At 49.6% G+C, this 17,558-nt stretch overlaps 1 protein-coding gene and 1 long non-coding RNA gene across 2 annotated transcripts; one reads left to right on the forward strand and one right to left on the reverse strand.

The window, feature by feature from the left end:
- Positions 1-969: 969 nt before the first annotated feature.
- Positions 970-9,589, reverse strand: UBE2Q1 (ubiquitin conjugating enzyme E2 Q1). Its single transcript, XM_059038678.2, has 13 exons — positions 9,196-9,589; positions 6,831-6,935; positions 6,392-6,496; positions 5,706-5,756; positions 3,973-4,113; positions 3,664-3,748; positions 3,335-3,395; positions 3,054-3,144; positions 2,885-2,943; positions 2,755-2,803; positions 2,372-2,467; positions 1,930-1,996; positions 970-1,458 (listed from the first exon to the last, which is right to left on the reverse strand). Exons 1-13 carry the CDS (start codon positions 9,520-9,522, stop codon positions 1,427-1,429), a joined length of 1,269 nt encoding a protein of 422 aa, XP_058894661.1. The 5' UTR covers positions 9,523-9,589; the 3' UTR covers positions 970-1,426.
- LOC136794452 (uncharacterized) lies at positions 3,324-5,988 on the forward strand. Its single transcript, XR_010841219.1, has 2 exons — positions 3,324-3,442; positions 5,618-5,988. It is a non-coding gene; the product is annotated as an uncharacterized lncRNA (long non-coding RNA).
- Positions 9,590-17,558: the final 7,969 nt, after the last annotated feature.

Consider the following 17,558-nt stretch of genomic DNA (forward strand, 5'->3'; position numbering starts at 1 on the left):
TTACAGAACTCTGGCATCTTACAGGTTCCCAGATGGCTGTCCTAAGTCTGGGCTTTCTAAGATGAGTGTCTTCACTTAGCCATCCCTGGCCTCTGGTGTTTGTCACCATCCAGTCTGTAGGCAGAGTAGGTCCAAAGAGCCTGCCTCTGCCTCAAAGCAAGCTCACTGACCAGGAGAGGCAGGCAGCGCGTATCACATGCAAACAGTACGCCTGTACTTTTAAATAACAGGAACAGACACGGCACCTACGGTTCAGCTCAGCAGACTCCCTTCCCCAGCAGTTCTCAGAGCCTGAGGTAAGGACGCAGGTGTACAAGACCAACCCCCTTAAAGCTGACCCTTTTCAGTAGGACCCACCTTATGAGTGCCTTAAAAGAATCCACAGTCTCTAAGCCACACGGCTCCTCTTTGATAAGACCAGATGAAGCAAGAGACGGGAGGGGGGAACAAGGGAGCTACCAACCATCACCCTTCAGTGCCACTTGCTGGGAGGGAGGGGAACCAGTGAACACTGGAGTGTTAGCTACACAGCATGTTGCTGAGACCAGAAAGGTCGCATACATGCTTGAGACTCTGCCCCCATCCCTACTCAGTTCATTTCAAAGTAGTTCTGTGAAGCAGCCTCTTAGGCCTCCTTGTTATTTTTTTCTTAGAAGTTTGAAAACATCTGTGACTAGAAAAGTAGTCCTAAGAATTAAGGTCATCATTTCAGCCTACTACTTTGTGGTTCAGCAGGCCAGGCTCTGCATTCCCATGGGTACAAGTGCTGGTCACTCCAGAGGCCTTCAGGGGCGAGCCAGGTGCATGCTTCAGCTCCACCTTTCTCTGGCTTTAGCAGCAAAGAGCAGCCCCTCACGGCTACCAAAGCCACGGAGGACTTGGTGCCCCTCCCCCACTGCTCAAGTAGTTCAGGAGTGGGGGTGGGGTGGGACATGGGGATAAAAATAAAGATGAGTCAAGACCAGCATCTTCAAATTAACAAACTGTAATTGTTTTCCCAAAGATACATTTTTTTTTCATACACATCCATCATACACTGTAACCAAAAAAAGCAGTGTACATGAAATAAGAGAAAATAAATTAAAAATCCATAGCATAGGTAAGGAGGCTCTAGTCTGGAGCACAGCTGAGTTTCCAGCAATATAAGGAGGCTCGAAAGTTTCTTTTATAAGAATGCCTGCTAGCAAGGGTTCCAGCCAGGTGGTTGGTTGGTCTGTAAGTCAGTCTTGAGTACTTGAAACAGTTCTGTGTTTGTTTTTTCCTTAGCGTTTAGAATAGCCATCATTGTCCTGCAATAGGCAGAGCTATCACGTCCAGGAAAAATGAGGGAGGGAACCACAGAGGCAGCGTGAGATCCAAATACAGCATTCAAAGGTAATTGGTCCAGTGGTGCCTGGGGAAGGAAGAAGGGGATGGCACTCCCGGGTTAGCCATCTTCCTTCGGGGGTGTGTACCAGCCTGCAAAGAAACCGAAGAAAACAGTGAGGTGGAGGCTGATGTCCACCCTCCTGGCCCCAATCACTGAAGACATCTCCAGGGTCAAAGGTGAAAAGAGTCTAGAAAGGGCTCCCCAGTGCGGGGAGAAGGTGTATGGGAAAGTAAGAAACTGCCTACCTGGAGGTTATAAGGAAAGGGAGAATGATGCGCCCAACCTGAGATGACAGCAGAGTGAGATGAGCTTTCTCACAGGGTGGTGGGGAAGAGGGGCAGCACTGAGTCTACCGGCGCTATGGACCGCTGGTGCTTTACTGGAGAAGAGGTGGCGGACGTTAGCCTCCACCTCACTGACTTCTTTGGAGAACAGGGGCAGGTGCTGTGTTAGTGGGTGGTAAACGCTCGGAAACCAAAAGGGGTTCTTGCTGTTTGGCTGGAAGTGGAAACCTCAGCCTTGGCAAAAGTCCGAATCTCGAGTTGTGGCGCCAGCCTCACCGTTTTTTTCGTGGATCTGCACCAAGGACTTGTAGGACTGCTGTGCTCTTGTCAGGCTGTATTGAGACTGGGGAGAGGAAGCCACTAAATCAGGCCACCAAGCAAGGCCATCTGTGGTCTTGTTGCCACCCAGGAGTCCCAGCTCCCAGCGCCATGCTCTGTTGACACACTAAATACCTTCCACCTGGGAGGTCCCCTCAGGGCACAATCCCCTAGCTTTCCCTTTCCAAATCTGCACCCTCCCCAAAGTCCTAGGCTGCCCCTCAGACCAAGGCCCTGCTCCTGTTCCCACTGCGGGCATCCTAGGCCCACTCATCCGATGCTGCCAGCCCACAGATTTTATCCTCTCAGTCCCTAAAAGGCAGGCCGCCTTGGCCTCCTAGTGGCCTAAAGTGTGTATGGCTCCAGCCAGTCCCACCAGGCCCAGGTCCAGGCTCCTTACTTTGTTGGCTCCAAACTGCACTCGTGCTTTTCCCTTCACCAGTGTGGCACTGATCTGCATGATCACTGACTCTATTGAGTAGGCACTGCTCCAGCCCTAAGTAACAACAGGGACAAAGCAAACAAGTCAGGAGAGTTTCCAGAGAAACCTTATGCTTGTTCTCCAGAGAGCAGCTACACCTATAGAAGGGCCCCTGCCCTTCACTCCCAGAATGGCCATCACCTGTTTGCCCAGGTCAGTGGGTACAGGCCCTGCGAGGCAGAATGAAAGGGCCACGTTGTGCCCATCACCCAACCCAGGGGGGTGGGGGGTGGGGGAGGGTGGTTAAAGCTCAGCCTAGCCCTGCCCAGGTCAGCCAGGCCAAGAATGAGAGACAGGATCACCTGCTTGGTGAGAAGTTCCATGCAGATGGCACCTCCACCCAGAACATACCTGTAGAAGAAAGGTTAGTCAGCTGTGACTGGCAAAAGCTCCCCACCCTTCCTCACCCTCTGCCCTTACTGAGCTACTCACCCTCCGGACAGGACTGGAGACACAACCCTGACAAACGGTGGGTCAAAGGGGAAGTTATCCTGAGAGAGACAGAGGCAACAATCAGGGAGGGGAGGCCAGTGCCCTCTGCAGCACTGTAAGATGGAGAAGGAAGCCTAGGCCAGGGACGGACTTGAAAGGAAGACCTTACTTTAAAAGAAAAGTTTAGTAGGATGAAGTCAGCTCCTTCTTTCTCTTTGAGGATCTGGAGATCGTTGTGCAAAGCGCTGTCCTGGTCAACTCTAGGAAGCAACGAGTTCAGGCTCAGCTCCAGGTCCAGCTCAGGAGCCTCGAGGCTCCCACCAACCCTGGGCGTGCCGCCGAGGGCCAAGCCACTGCCCACCCCACTCCCTGGGACGGCCCTGGAGACTCCCACCACAGTGGCTCCACTCACTACTCAACTTCTTTTCCAATCCCACAGTCCCCACTCACTTGAGGAGTTTGACATTCCAATCATACAGACTGTCATTCACGAGTTCGACTGCATAGTTTCCTGGAAGGAGGGAAGAAGATGGGTGTCATCAGATGATGGTCCAACTGGTGAGTGGTCCCTGATGCAGATCCCTCTCCCATGCTGAGAGAAAAAAAGGTCAAAGACTCCAGATGCACCCCAGATAGACATGCATCCAATCTAAGCCACTGGAGTGAGGGTGTTCCGTCCTTGGCCTGAAAACTTCATAAGCATCCGTGCATCTGCTGCCACCATCATGTCCTTCTTTATGAGAAGCTTGTGTTCAGACACCTCTCTGAGGCAAACTCACCGCCTTTGAAACTCTGTGATCGGTATATATCCCTGAGCTCCTTCATCAGCCGGTCAGTAGCCTGCACCGAGCCAGACACCGCACCCTACAAGGGAGGGATGGAGGACAGAACATCTCACGGTCATGTGCTTAGAAACACCATACTAGACCTCAGGGGCAGTCTGGCAGCGAGGATTTAGGCAAGGATGAGGCACACCCATAACCCACCCAAAAGTGGCTTCTGTTCCCCAGACTGATACTCGATGCCTACCACCTCCCAGCCAGCACCAGCCGACCCCTTGGCCCAGCTTCTCCCTAGAGGGCACGTACATTTAAGTAATCTTGCCTCTGGTTCTTTTTAATTTTCTCTAGTATGGCCAAGTTTTCTTTTCCGATGCCGTCATCTTCAGATTTCTTACCCTCAGCTGGCTCTTCTTCTTTCATTTCATAGTGATCTAGGTCTTCTGTGTCCTGGGGGAGGTGTGGGGTGGGAGTGGGATAGAGGAGGAAAGAAACCAACACACATTGTGGAGAGGGGCCATCACCTTCCCAGTCCCACTTGACCTAGAGCTGCAGGTCAAGGAACAGTAGTCTGTCTGGCAGGCTAATGAGTAAAATACCCTTTCCACTGCTGGAAGACTCCCAGTCCCATTCCCTCCACAATCTAAAGGCTGTGGCAAATCTCTCCTCCTATTCAATTCTCAAGCTGCAGAGCTACGTAAGGGCCTAGGGAAAGCGAGCAGGCTCAGCTCTCTTGTTCCCCAGACCTACCCTGCTCCAACCATCCCTAAAGCTCTCCCTTGGCAGCAGAAACTCTTCCTTAATTCCTAGAATGACTTTGGCCTGACGCTGTGACTCAAAGCTCATGTTTCATCAGGTGACTTTTGTACCCAGGAGTTCTCAGGACTCCAGGTCTAAAGGAGAAAGCTGGATCAGAAATCTCCTGCCTTCCCAAGTGCTGGGCCTGATGAGGTATGCAGAGGTACCCAGTGCCAAGATGGAAATAAGGAAGGAGGTCCAGAAAGGCAGATGGTAGAGGTCAAGAACAGAATTAGTCCCTATTTGCCCTGCTCTAAGTGAGGAAGTAGTTCACTGTACATGGGGGAGGAGCCTATAGCCAAGATTCAGCCCCTCTCAGTCAGACTTGGGAGGGCTGTCCGCTGTCTGAGAGGAGAATGTTTCAGGTATCCCCAGCCCTTTGTGAGGCTTCAGACCCTGACAGTGTTACAGAAGTTGCAGAACCTGGGATGTTAATTCAGTTCAGAGAAACAAAGTGATCAGTGATCTCACTCTAGCAAGATATGTTAATACTAACCTCCTAATTACTACATTAGTTGTTGATATCTACTGAATGTTTAATTATATGTCAGATACCATACTAGATGCTATATATACTAGCTCATTTAATTTTTATAACCACCATGCCATTATTCTATCATTACCCCCATTTTACAGATGAGGAAGCTGAGGTCTAGGTGAGGTTAGTTATTATGCCCAAAGTCACACCTCTTAACAGAACTAAGATGTGAATCAAATTCTGTCTGACTCTGAAGTTCAAGTTCTTAACCATTATGTTATATTCTGCAAAAGTATGTTTTTAGAGAATATATCAGATAAATTATTTAGCATTTATCATGTACTGAATGGAGCATTTTACATGCAATCCCTTATTTAATCTTAAAGACAACCCTATGTAGTAGTTGTTATAATCACATTATATAGATAAGGAAAACTGTAGCTTAGTGAGAGCAGGCAAAATTCCCCAATTAAGAGAGTTAGGAGATACAAGATGCCAGCTCAGGTCTGACTACAAAGCCATCTGCGATTAACTTCTTGACTATTCAGTATAAACAGATTTGCACTTAACTGTCTTCAGTGGTTGGATATGGGTGCCCTGTCTCCTCCTCTACTACACTGCTGTTCCTCCAGGTCAGTAAATCTGTCTTTATTTCCTTTGGTATTTTTCTCGCCCCAGGTCTAGACTGGAGCTCTGTACACAGCGGGGACTCAATGCTGCTGATGGAAAGAGCTTCCTACCAGTGCCACCTTGGGTGGAAGCCTACCTCAGGCATCTCTTCATCTTCATCTTCCGAAGATACATCTTCCTGTGTACACTGCAGTGAGGAAGGAAAAGAGGGAGATCAGACCCCAGTGGTTTCCTAGAATGCAGCCTCTGACCTACTCCCCTGAGCCTCTGGGTCTGGAAGCTGTGTGCCTGGCCATAATGCTACCAGCCTCTTCATCAGCCATAACTGAATGGAAGCAACAGCCTAGGGAATGACTTCACTACCAGCCCATTACTCCTCTACCACCATATGCCAAAGAATAAAAGAGAAGTACAATGGCTGTTTCTGTCACCTAACTCACAAATCCCAGTTTTATCTCCTCAAGAACCCCTCCTTTACTTAATCATCTCTAGACTGATACTGCATTCTTGGATCTTAACAAGGGACCTCGGTCCCCAATGGCTACCTACTGCTAATGGTAAAAATCCACCCCTTTATCCCCCCATGAGGGATGATCCTGCCCAGAAGAGTGAGTTTTGATCAGAGAGGTGAAGCTACTAGTGCCCAATTTAGCTAGATTTCCATCTGGAGAAGAGGCCAAGAGTCATGATATGTGTACATGTTTGGAGTAGGGCTGGAGAGAAACTACTGCAGGTTCATCTGAAGTAACATGCATTTTTTGAGTGCTGTCTGTGGGGCAACTCTGCATTAGCAGGGTCCAAAGCCCCTCCTCCGTTGCTCACCTGCTCTGCTGGCAAGGGCTGATCCAGCATCTCCACATCTGGATGCTGAGGGAGGTTATAGAGTTTACACAGGTCGGAGATGATCCTCTTCAGATGCTGCAATAGCTGGGGGTAGGGGACCACAGTGACATCAAACGCTCCTTCCCCACCCCAATCTGGACAGGTACATGGGTGAGCTCTTGTCTCAGCCCCCAAAATGGTACCTAGTTCTCTAAAACTCAGACCATACGGCCATGGGGAGGAGCTTAGGGGACGAACCCTGGGACTGGTGCAAGGCTCTCCCTCTGGCTTCGGGAAGCAACTCCCCTAAGACGTCTGCCTCAAATGTACAGGCTATTGCACCACCCACTTTCCAGAGACATCTTTCACAGGATGTTTTCATGGCATGGGTGTCACAGGAGGAAAATGCACTCCCACCTCAATACCCTGGCCCCCTCACCAAAGTATTCCCTTTCTTTATGTCCACCAGCCTCTCCAAGACAGCAGCCAAGTTAGGGTCATCGGACTCCACTGACCAGATGGGGGGCACAGCAGGGTATGACTCCTAAGGGGAAAAGAGCAGGAAGAGCAGTCAAGATGGGAGACTGGGGAAAGCTAGACTTTGCCTGCCTTCCATGCACCAAGACTTCTAGTCCCTTTGCTCTCCACCGTCCCCCCCGCCCCTCTCCCCCCAAACACACACATAGAAGCCCAGCGCAGCAGGTCATTATCTAACCTAGCAGCTTCCCAACAAATCCCAGACCAGGAGAAAAAGTCACTGGGAGGGCCCTTTCCAAGAAGTCCGGTCCCTTTCTTTATTTTCTCAAGAGTAAACATCAGAGAAAGCAGCAGAGCCAAACCCTGCTAACAGTGAGGGAGACTTCCTATCTCCTGTGCTGCCTCTAAAAGTTCCAGACCTGAAGTTCTCCCACACCCAACACAGAGGCCCCTGACCCTCCTTAACCAGTTGAGGAAGGGATCACCTCATCACAATCACACTGACAAAAGAAAAACAAAGACCACAGATTACTTTCATTTTAGCTGGGGAAGAAGCGATTAGAAACTAGATTATGTCTCCAGAACCTAAATGTAAAAGGGTAGCAGGAAGAATCTTCCCACCTCACTCCCAACAGAACCCCTCAAAGGCCACTTCTTCCCACCTCTCCCTTGGGAAACTGCCACCCTCAGTCCAGGCGTAGGCTGTAGGGCTCCACATGGCAGGCTGGGAGAAAGAAACCTACGCTACTAACATTCCCAGCATTCCTCAGCCACCGTGCCAAATGCAGCCTGACCAGACTCCCCCTCTGCCCAAACCAAGGGGGCCAGTTCAGGCCAAGTCTTCTTTATAGGGGCCACAGAGAGTCTGACTGCGAATCTTCTAACTAACCTCCTTCCAGGGACAAAGACAGTAGATGGCCTCTGGCAACTGCGAAGGCAGCTAGAAGGGGGCAAACCTACCCTTAAAGAATTGGAAGCATAATTCAGGTACAAAATCGACCCCTGAAGTTTCCACATATGCCGAGGAAACCTTATCTTCTTCTACCAGGGGTCTTAACTCTGCCATGGCTCTAATCCTCAATGCTGGAGGAAAACAAATTATCAAAGATGCTCAAGTCTTCAGCTCACGGAACCACACAAAGTCCTTCAATCTCAACTTTTTAGTACGAAAAAAAGATGGGAGAGGAAAATGGAACACACGAGTTTTGGGGGTTGGGGGACCATCCAACCCAAGCTGAGGCTTGCCTCATCAAACCTTGACCTGGTTTGATGGGAGAAAGGGAGAGAAAACAAGAACCATGTAAATTGAATTCAAGCCCCAAAGTGTCACACAATTCACAAGTCTGTCTTTCCCCAGACTCTACTCCCATTTGCAGTCAGCCTGCCTGGATTAAGTACTGTCTCCTGGCTTGCTATCCAGTCCCAGCAGGGCGAACACTATCACACCAGGTGGTATCAATCACTGTAAGTGCCATACCACGCGGTATCGGGCATTCCCAGATTATCAGAGGCCAACCCTCTTCACAGGATGTTTGAGGGTAGCCTAGGCAGGAGAGGTAAGGTGTCTTCTAGTCCCGCACACCTAGGATGGAATGATGTTCACTGGGAGAAAAGGAACTGTTACCGCTCAGAATAAATGGGATAGCCCTTGCACATCACCATCATTAGCAGGAAAGGCAACAATCCAGGGCAACTGGAGATATCCATAGAGGACAGGAGGGGAGTGGCAGCTACCAGCTGGGGCAAAAGGACGAGAGTTAGAGGTTACACCAGAATAAAAGGGAATCCAAAGGAGAGGAAGAAGAGTCGTCACTGAACTGCAAACCATCACTTGATAAAATTCAGAGAGCAAAGAGGAGCTGAATGAGAGATGCCTGGGCAGGGATCTCACAGGTGGCAACTCCTAAATCAAAGGTACTACTGAGAAGGGGGCATCACTGAAATCTGCAGAGTTCCAAGCCAGGTCCTTCCAGCTAAGGTCAATGCAGACACCTGGAACCTTAAGATGATAGAGGTGGGAAGAGGGGCATTCCCAGGGGTCAAAGGTAAAGTCGTGAAGTAGCCAAAATGAGTCAAAATCATGAACCTTGGGATGTGGGTGGGTTAGTAAAAAGGGGTAGTCGAGGCGCCATATGTCGGGGTGTCCCTGACCATGAAGAGTAGAGATTCTGGGTGCACAGCAGAAACAAGTGTAACCTGGAGAAAAGGAGCCGAGCCCCGAGAGGGGATTCGGCCCCCCAGGTCTTTGGAGAGCAAAAAGCTGTGTGGGGTGATCCTGAATCCCAGACAAGAGCCCCCCAGAGACGCGCACGCGAGGGTATCCTCACCGTGATGTTGCAGTGGATGCGGACGGGATCCCCAGGCACCGACCCCCGTGAGGGGAGATGCGGTCCGGGCGCGGCCCCCGCCCCGGCCCCTCCGGCCCCGGCCAGCAGGAACTCGCAGCTCAGCTCGTCCAGGCAGGCGCTGGCAATGCGGAAGCGCTCGTGGCCGCGGTGGAAGATGGACTCCAGCAGCTTCAGCTCCCGCCTCAGGCAGGGCCCCGGCCCCGGGCCCCCTCCCGGGCCGCCCCCGGCCCCCGGCGCCGCCCCCTGGCCCCCCAGCTGCTGCCCCGGCCCCGGCTGCTGCTGCCCCTGCGGCTGCGGCTGCTGCATCCTCCGCTCCGCTCCGCTCCGGGGCCGGCGGGCCGGGAGCCTCCGGCCTCCGCTCCGGGCTCCGCCGCCGCCGCCGCAGCCGCCGCCGCGGTCCGCACTTCCTGATCCCCCCTTCGCCAAGATGGCGCCGCCGCCACCTCCGGGACAGGGCCCCCCCCCCCACTCCGCTCTCCGGCCCCTCCAGCCGCCGGAAGCCGCGCGCCCCTCCTCCTCCTCCTCGGCGGCCCCGCCTCCGTCCCCCCTCACGTGACCTCGCTGCTCTGACCTCCCTCACGTGACACCTCTCTCCTTCCCGCCCCCTTGTTCTCCCCTGCCACCCTCCACATGTGACCGAGGGCTTCGGGCTCGCAGGTTTCAGCGCCTCAGTGCGTGTTTACGTACGGCGTACGTGCATGCGAGCCACGGCTCTCGCCGCCTCTCCCCTCTCACGTGACCCGGCGCCGCGTGCTCCCAGGGGCTACCCGCGCGGGACCCTGTTTCCTGCTTTGGGCCCCTCTTCCCCCGCCCTGAGCCGCTGTGAACGTGCCGGGCGCTTGGTGGGCAGGAAAGAAAGTGGGAGAGCTGCGGGCGCCGCCGTACCGTACTTATCCTGCGCTCACACGCCTGTCCTCGGCGCAGGGTCCCTGATGCTTTGCCCCCTTGGGGACACACTGAAATGAGGGGCGTGTGATTGGGGAAGGAACCAGGGACCCGGTTACAGGAGGCTTGGGTTATCGGACGTTCCGTGACCTTGGATTAACCACCTTCCCTCAGTTTCCTCATCTGTACGATGACTTTGATGAGGATAATAATGCTTGCTTTGCCTGCTCCCAAGGATTGGATACGAGGAGATCACGAAGGAGATCACGAAGGGATCGGTGGTCAATTAATGTACGACGGGTAGACGATAGCTCACTCTTCGCGCTTATCAGATTCCTTGGGTCTGGACGAGGCGGGTGGGGAGGGACGACACGGGCTTCCTCTGCCGGGTCTTGAAAGGAGAGCAGCACTAGTCTAAACCATTAACCAGGCAATAAGACGAAAGGAGACCACAATCCCAGTCCCAAGTCTCACCGGCTAACACCTTGTCGCAGTGGTCCTGGCATTGCCGGGAGTAGGTGGCAGTGCCTCCGGGGCCTCGCTAGGTGGCACTATCACAAAGGGCCAAGCTGGGTGAGGTTCCTCTGCCAAGGGCTGGTGTTAGCCCGTGGTAGGGCCTGATGGATTCTACCGAGCCACCTCGGCGCTTGAGAAGCTGGCCGGATTGCCACCTTCTCCTTTCACTTGGACGGAAATGAGTTAGCCTTTGTTGGAAGCTGCCTGTGCACCTCGGTTCTTTGTGCTGGGCTATTCATTTATATTGTTAGTGGCGGCTGATAAAGGCCTTCGGCTAAGCTGGGCTCTGGGTATTCAAAGATGATTGAGATGTGTTCCTGGTCCTCCTGGGGCTATTTATCTCCTTTGGGGAGGCTGAACAGCTACATGTCACCTCTGTGTCTCAATGTGCAAGTTGGGGGCGTAAAAGGCTGTGGTAAGAATTCCCGTTAATTGAACTATATTCAGTATCTTGTAATAACCCATAATAGAAAATAATCTGGAAAAGATATATATTGATATATATCTGAATCACTTTGCTGTATACCCAAAACTAACACAGTATTGTAAATCAATTAACATCAATTAAAAAAGAAAAGAATTCCCGTTTACTGAGCGCTTCCTGAGTCAGGGTATCCTGCAAATATTTCTAACCCACCCCACGCCCCCACCCCACCCCCCAGCCAGCAACATTGCAAGGAAAGCATTTTTATCCCTGTTTTACAAGAGGGGAAAAGGAGTGACTGCCCAAGGATTTACAGCTAGTAAGGAGAGTTCCTGGGCATGTCTCCAAAGTCCATGCCTTACCCATCTCTGCCTTCCTCTGATGCTTTCTCAAGAAGTTTTCACATGTCCACTGACTCTAGCCCTTACCCAAGAAAACCACAAATGCAGCCATTTGGAAGATCCTGAATTCCATATTTTATAAAGAGTTTTAAATTACAAGAAAACAACATGATGAGACAGTCTCACAATGTTGCATAGACTCTAAGGCCCCCAGGGAGGAAACTCAAGTCGTGGTCACTGGGATGAGCTCAGTCGCTTCCTCTGCTGGTGTGTTCAGCATTTCAGCTCTCTGGCTGGGACAGTCCTCTGGCATCTAGAAGCCTAATGGGGAGTCATACCTGGTGTTCTGCTGAGATGTGTAGGGCAGGGGCATTAGAAATGGAAAGGAAGTTATGGATATATTAATTTAATGAACACTTGTGTGCTAGGGGAACAGGAGTGAATAAAACAAAAAAATCCCTGCCCTCAGAGCTTACATTCTATTGGGGGAAACAGCCATGATAAAGGTGGAGTTGACAAAGCAAACTCATTAGAGAAGAACAAATATGTACTGAGCATCTGTGACATGTGACACACTGGGAATGCAGCACTGAGCGAGACAGACCCAGTCTTCACCTTTTCCATGTATTCAGGCTGGGAGAAAGTCAAATACTTCATGAGTTGTTTGTTACACATCCATCCACTTAATTGCAGTTATGGTAAGTGCCTCAAAGAACAAGACTAGAGATCTGGGAAGGCCTCCCTGAACAAGTGATATGCCAAATTTTGAAGGGTAAGTAGAATTACCTAAGGGAGGAGAGACTGGACACTGTCTGAGGCAGAAGGGGTGGCATGTGCAAAGGTACTGAGGTAGGACTGTGGCAAGCTGGAGGAACGGAAAGTAGGCCTGTGTCTAGGGTGAGGAAGAGAGTGATGCAGATAAGCTAGGCAGGGGTTAAGTCTTGGCAGATATTCAAACCCATGTTTAGGAACTTGGGCTTTATTTTAAGATGCAGGAAGATCAAAAAGTCACTAGAATTTTGAGAGGCTCTGGATGCCTGGGTAACTAATGGTAGTAGTGCTGACAGAGAGTAAGACTTCTCAAAGGAGAGCTAAACTTTGTGGGAAAGGTGGAGAGTTGTAAACACATTGAGTGTGTGGAGGGAGGGTGATGTGGACAATCTCCTGGACATGCAGTGGGGTGTGGGTTCTGAGTTTGGGAGAGAGGCAGAGCCATAGGTGTTAACGAGAGAGTCAGCTACAGCTCTTCTTTGAATTAGATCATAAAGGGGAAAGCACAGCTGAGTGGAAAGAGCATAGACTGGGGAGTCAGACAGAACTGGGTTTAGATTTGAACTTCTCTGCTTTGGTAGCTCTGTGACCCTGGGCAAGTTATTTAATTTTTGTGAAACGCAGTTTCCTTATCTGTAAAGTGGGTATGACACTCTGACTTGCCGCGTGGGTCATTGTGCCAGTGTAGATGAAATGGGATATGTAAGATGATTAACACATCTTACAGTACTGGGCACATAGTACATTGCTCAGCAAATGCTAAACCCTGCAACTGCTATGATTACTGTTACTGCCACAAAGTGAAGAGGTACTCACCATTCAGTAAACATTTATGGAGCTTTGTCATGTGTCAGACACTGGTCGAGGTATGAATATACAGCAATAGACAAACAGTATCCCAGCTCCCATGGCACATTCTAAGTGCAAGGAGTTATGAATAAAATAATCAGAGGAATATCAGACTGGTAAGTAGAGGCAAGGAATCAAAGCAGGGTCATGTGGGAGAGAATGACTGGGGGTTACTTTAAGTCCAGTAGTTAGGGGAGTTCTCCCTAGGGAGGTGGTTTTTTTTTTTTTTTTTTTTTTTTTGCGGCACGGGGGCCTCTCACTGTTGTGGCCTCTCCCGTTGCGGAGCGCAGGCTCAGCAGCCATGGCTCACGGGCCCAGCCGCTCCGCGGCATGTGGGATCTTCCCGGACCGGGGCACGAACCCGCGTCCCCTGGCGGACTCTCAACCACTGCGCCACCAGGAAAGCCCGGGAGGTGGGGTTTGAGCTGAGATCTGATGAAGAGAAGGCAGGCCTGGGAGGAACTGGCAAAGAGCATTCCATCAGGGAGAGCCAACCTCCAAGACCTGAGTGACAACAAAGGTGGCGTGGTCTAGAAGCAGGAGGCTCATGATATACCGGCTGAGAGCATGGGCTTTGAACCCCAGCTCTGCCAGCTGCTAGTGGTGTGACCCTGGGCAAGGTACTTAGCCTGTCATGCTTCGCTTTCAGCATCTCTAACATGGAAACCACCCTACCTCATAAGGTTGTTGGGAGGATTACGTGAGATAACACATGAAAAGTGCTCAGTCCAGTGCACACAGTAAGAGCTCATTTTGTGTGTGTGTGTGTGTGTGTGTGTGTGTGTGTGTGTGTGTGTGTGTGTGTGTGTGTGGTACGCAGGCCTCTCACCGCTGCGGCCTCTCCCGCTGCGGAGCGCAGGCTCCGGACGCGCAGGCCCAGCGGCCATGGCCCACGGGCCCAGCCGCTCCACGGCACGTGGGATCCTCCCGGACCGGGGCACGAACCCGTATCCCCTGCATCGGCAGGCGGGCCCTCAACCACTGCGCCACCAGGGAAGCCCTAAGAGCTCATTTTTTAAAAAATAGAGGATCAGCATAGCTTGAGTCTCATGAAAGAAGAGAAAGAGGGGTAGGAGATGAGACCAGTGAAGAACAGAGACCACAGTAAGTTATTGGGTTTTATTCAAAGTACAGCCGGAAACCATTGAAAGATTTTAAGCAGGGAGTGGCATGATCTGATTTAAAATATTAAAAGATCACTCTGGGGAATTCCCTGGTGGTCCAGTGATTGGGACTTCGTGCTTTCACTGCCGTGGGCCCAGGTTCGATCCCTGGCGGGGGAACTAAGATCCCACAAGGCAAAAAAAAAAAAAAAAAAAAAATCACTCTGGCTGCTCTATGGAAAATGAATTACAGAGATTTTTTTTTTCTTCTCCAAAAGGTCTTATCAGAGTGAACAGATGCACTTGTTTTGGGCAGAGTGAGCAGCCTTCTCCTTTGAGTTGCTCCCAGAAGCACAGCATTCTGTCACTGAATCAACAAACGCGTCCTGAGCCCTTGCTCTTTGCCAGGAACTGTAATAAACACTGGGGGTGCAGAGACAAGTAAGCTCAGTCCCTGTGGGGAGAGCCTGGCTTGATTCCTGGCTCCTCACATGACAGCTGCTACTCATGTTATCATTTTTGTTGTATTTCTTACCCCTGCTCTTAGGAGCAGGCGGTAATGGATGAAGTGGAGCCAGGTGTAATCAACTGTAATACAACGTGACAAATGCAATAACAGGGATGAAGGAGGGTAAGGGCCTTGAAGGGTGCTAGTAGTCAGGATTAACTCCCAAGAAAGAATGTGAAAGTAGAAGTTACTTAGATGGAAATGGGGGGATGTTTTTAAAGAACTGGCCCTAAAGTAGAAGGAGGTTGGGCAGAAATGCCTAAGACAAAGGAGGAATGACTTAGGAGAAGAGGGGAAGAGGACAAGGAAGGGGCTCAGCACAGGTAAGATCGTAGAGGTGTTGGTCATGGGTGCTTTAGCCTGAGGCTCCAGGGTAACCCTAATAGTATCAATCCTTCTGGAGGTCAATTTAGCAATAAATGATTAAATAATCAAAAAACTAAAAAAACCTTTGACTCAGCAATTTCACTTGGAAACTATTAAAGGTATGTGCAAACATTTACCTACAATGGAATACTATGCAGCTGTTAAAAATAGTTATCAAAGAATAATCATTGGTATAGAGAGATGTTTCAGAAATAGTAAATGAAAAAGGAAGGTTACAGAGCTATTTTACAGTGTGCTCCTTTTTAAAAAGTAAATGAAAATACATATATTTGTACACCAAAAACATGAACAAAAATGTTCATAGTGATATTATTTTTAATAGTCCAAAAGAGAAAACAACCCAAATTTCTATCTGGCGGAATGGAAAAACAATGGTATATTTAAACAGTGGAATACTCTACAGCAGTGAAGATGAATGAGCTACAACTACATTCAACAATGCCCTTGATTCTTACTAACATAATGTTGGGGAAAAAAAGAAAACCCACAAAAGATTATGATTCCATTTATATAAAATTCATCAGGCAAAGTTGATCTATGCTATTAGAAGTCAGAATAGTGTTTACTTTTTTTTGGTCTTTTTTTTTTTTTTTTTTTTTTTTTTTTGCGGTACGTGGGCCTCTCACTGTTGTGGCCTCTCCCGTTGTGGAGCACAGGCTCCAGACGCACAGGCTCAGTGGCCATGGCTCACGGGCCCAGCCGCTCCGCGGCATGTGGGATACTCCAGGACCAGGGCACGAACCCGTGTCCCCTGCATCGGCAGGCGGACTCTCAACCACTGCGCCACCAGGGAAGCCCGGTCATATTTTTTTCATTGTAGGAAAATACCCATAACATAAAATTTATCATTTCAACCATTCTAAAGTGTGCAATTCCGTGGCATGCAATACATTCACAAAGTTGGGTAGCCATCACCTATCTCTAGTTCCAGAACTTCAAGCAGTACCTCTTGGGCAGTCACTCCCCATTCCTCCCTCCCCCTCATGATGTTATTTTCCAAGAGGAGGGAATAATGCCTGGAGGGAACATAGTGGGGGGCTTCTGGATATTGGTAACGTTCTCTTTTTAAAAAAATCTAGGTGGGAGTTACACGGCTGTGTTCATGTTGTGAAAATTTATCTAGCTGTACACTTATAATTTACATACTTTTTGCATGTATATTATATCTTAGTACACATAGATAAATGTGGAGATATACTGTATATATATGAAATGCTAACAGCGATTTTTTTGCTAGGAGGTAAGATTATGAATCTAGTTTGTGTTTTGCTAACTTGTGTTTTCCAATTGCTCTTTCTGGATATGTATTACTCTGGTAGTAAGTTTTTAAATTTAAAATATCTTAAAGGAAAATAACATTGTAATGCCTTTCAAGAGAAAATATTCCTTACCATCAGAGGCACTGAGAGTGTCCCACCAAAACCTTGCCTGGTCACTGTTTTGCCCGAGGGCTGCTACTCCTTTATGTATCCATCACCCTGCATGGTTCTGGAGCTGCCCTCTCTCCCTGGTGGATATGGAAGGGGTGTGTGTGGGAGACATGAGGGAGTGAGGGATGGTGTTCCAGTTCTCCTCGGCCACTGACTGGTTGTGCTCAGAGGACTCACTCCCTGCCAGGCTGGAATTCCACTTGAAATAAAAGCTGGGGAATTTGAAAAGAAAAGGTAGAGGTCAAGGGGAACAGGCTGCCCTGACTGACCTGAGAGGAGCATCACGGAGTGACCAAGGGCTTCAGGCCAGCAAATGACTTTCCAGTCTATCAATACAGAGACAAGCAACCACTCCAGAGAGAGATTTTCATAAGAGAAGACTTTCACAGCCTTCTTCAATCACCCAGCTTCCACCAAAAGATGAAAGTATTAAGTACTATCTACATGTAAAGCTCCCTGTCTCTCTCTTTCAGGAGTTTGAATGCCTTTTAGCCACCTTTGTCTTATTGGCTTTCTCATCTTTCCAATCTCAATTTTCATCTCCATCCCCTCCAGGCTCTCAGGCACTATGAACCTCTTTCTCCTCTGTGCTTCCAAAGCACCTTGTTTATACTCTACTAGAGCAGCCACCGTGTAATAAGTCTTTGTCACCAAATTGTGATCTCCTTAATAGCTGGGACTAGGTCTTTTTGATCACTGCTTCAACACCCATACAGTAGATACCCAACAAACGTTGATCTGAATTACTGAAGGGGGTGTCTTCTTCCCATCTTTGACCATTTTCCCAAGTGAAGTGACTATATACATTCCTTCCCTTTTCCTTAAGGCTTTTATTCTCTATGTCTTTTGTTGGTTCCAAGATTTCTTGAATTCTTAAGAGATGATTACATGTTTATACACGCACATGCCCTGGAGCTTGTGGTACAGCTTTATGGCCACTTCCATGTGCATTATGGGGCCTGTAGTCATCCCACATCCTCTCCAGCCCTTTGCTGATACTTGTCTTGCTTTTCCTCCTCAATTCCAGGAACTAAGTACATGTATATAAATTGCTTTTAGCTGAGCTTTTAGAGAGGAATTTTCCTCTACATGTTAAAAGATTTCAGTCCTGGGCTTCCCTGGTGGCGC

Source organism: Kogia breviceps, chromosome 1 (genome assembly GCF_026419965.1).
Source record: "Kogia breviceps isolate mKogBre1 chromosome 1, mKogBre1 haplotype 1, whole genome shotgun sequence".
In the NCBI taxonomy this organism is placed as follows: domain Eukaryota; kingdom Metazoa; phylum Chordata; class Mammalia; order Artiodactyla; family Physeteridae; genus Kogia; species Kogia breviceps.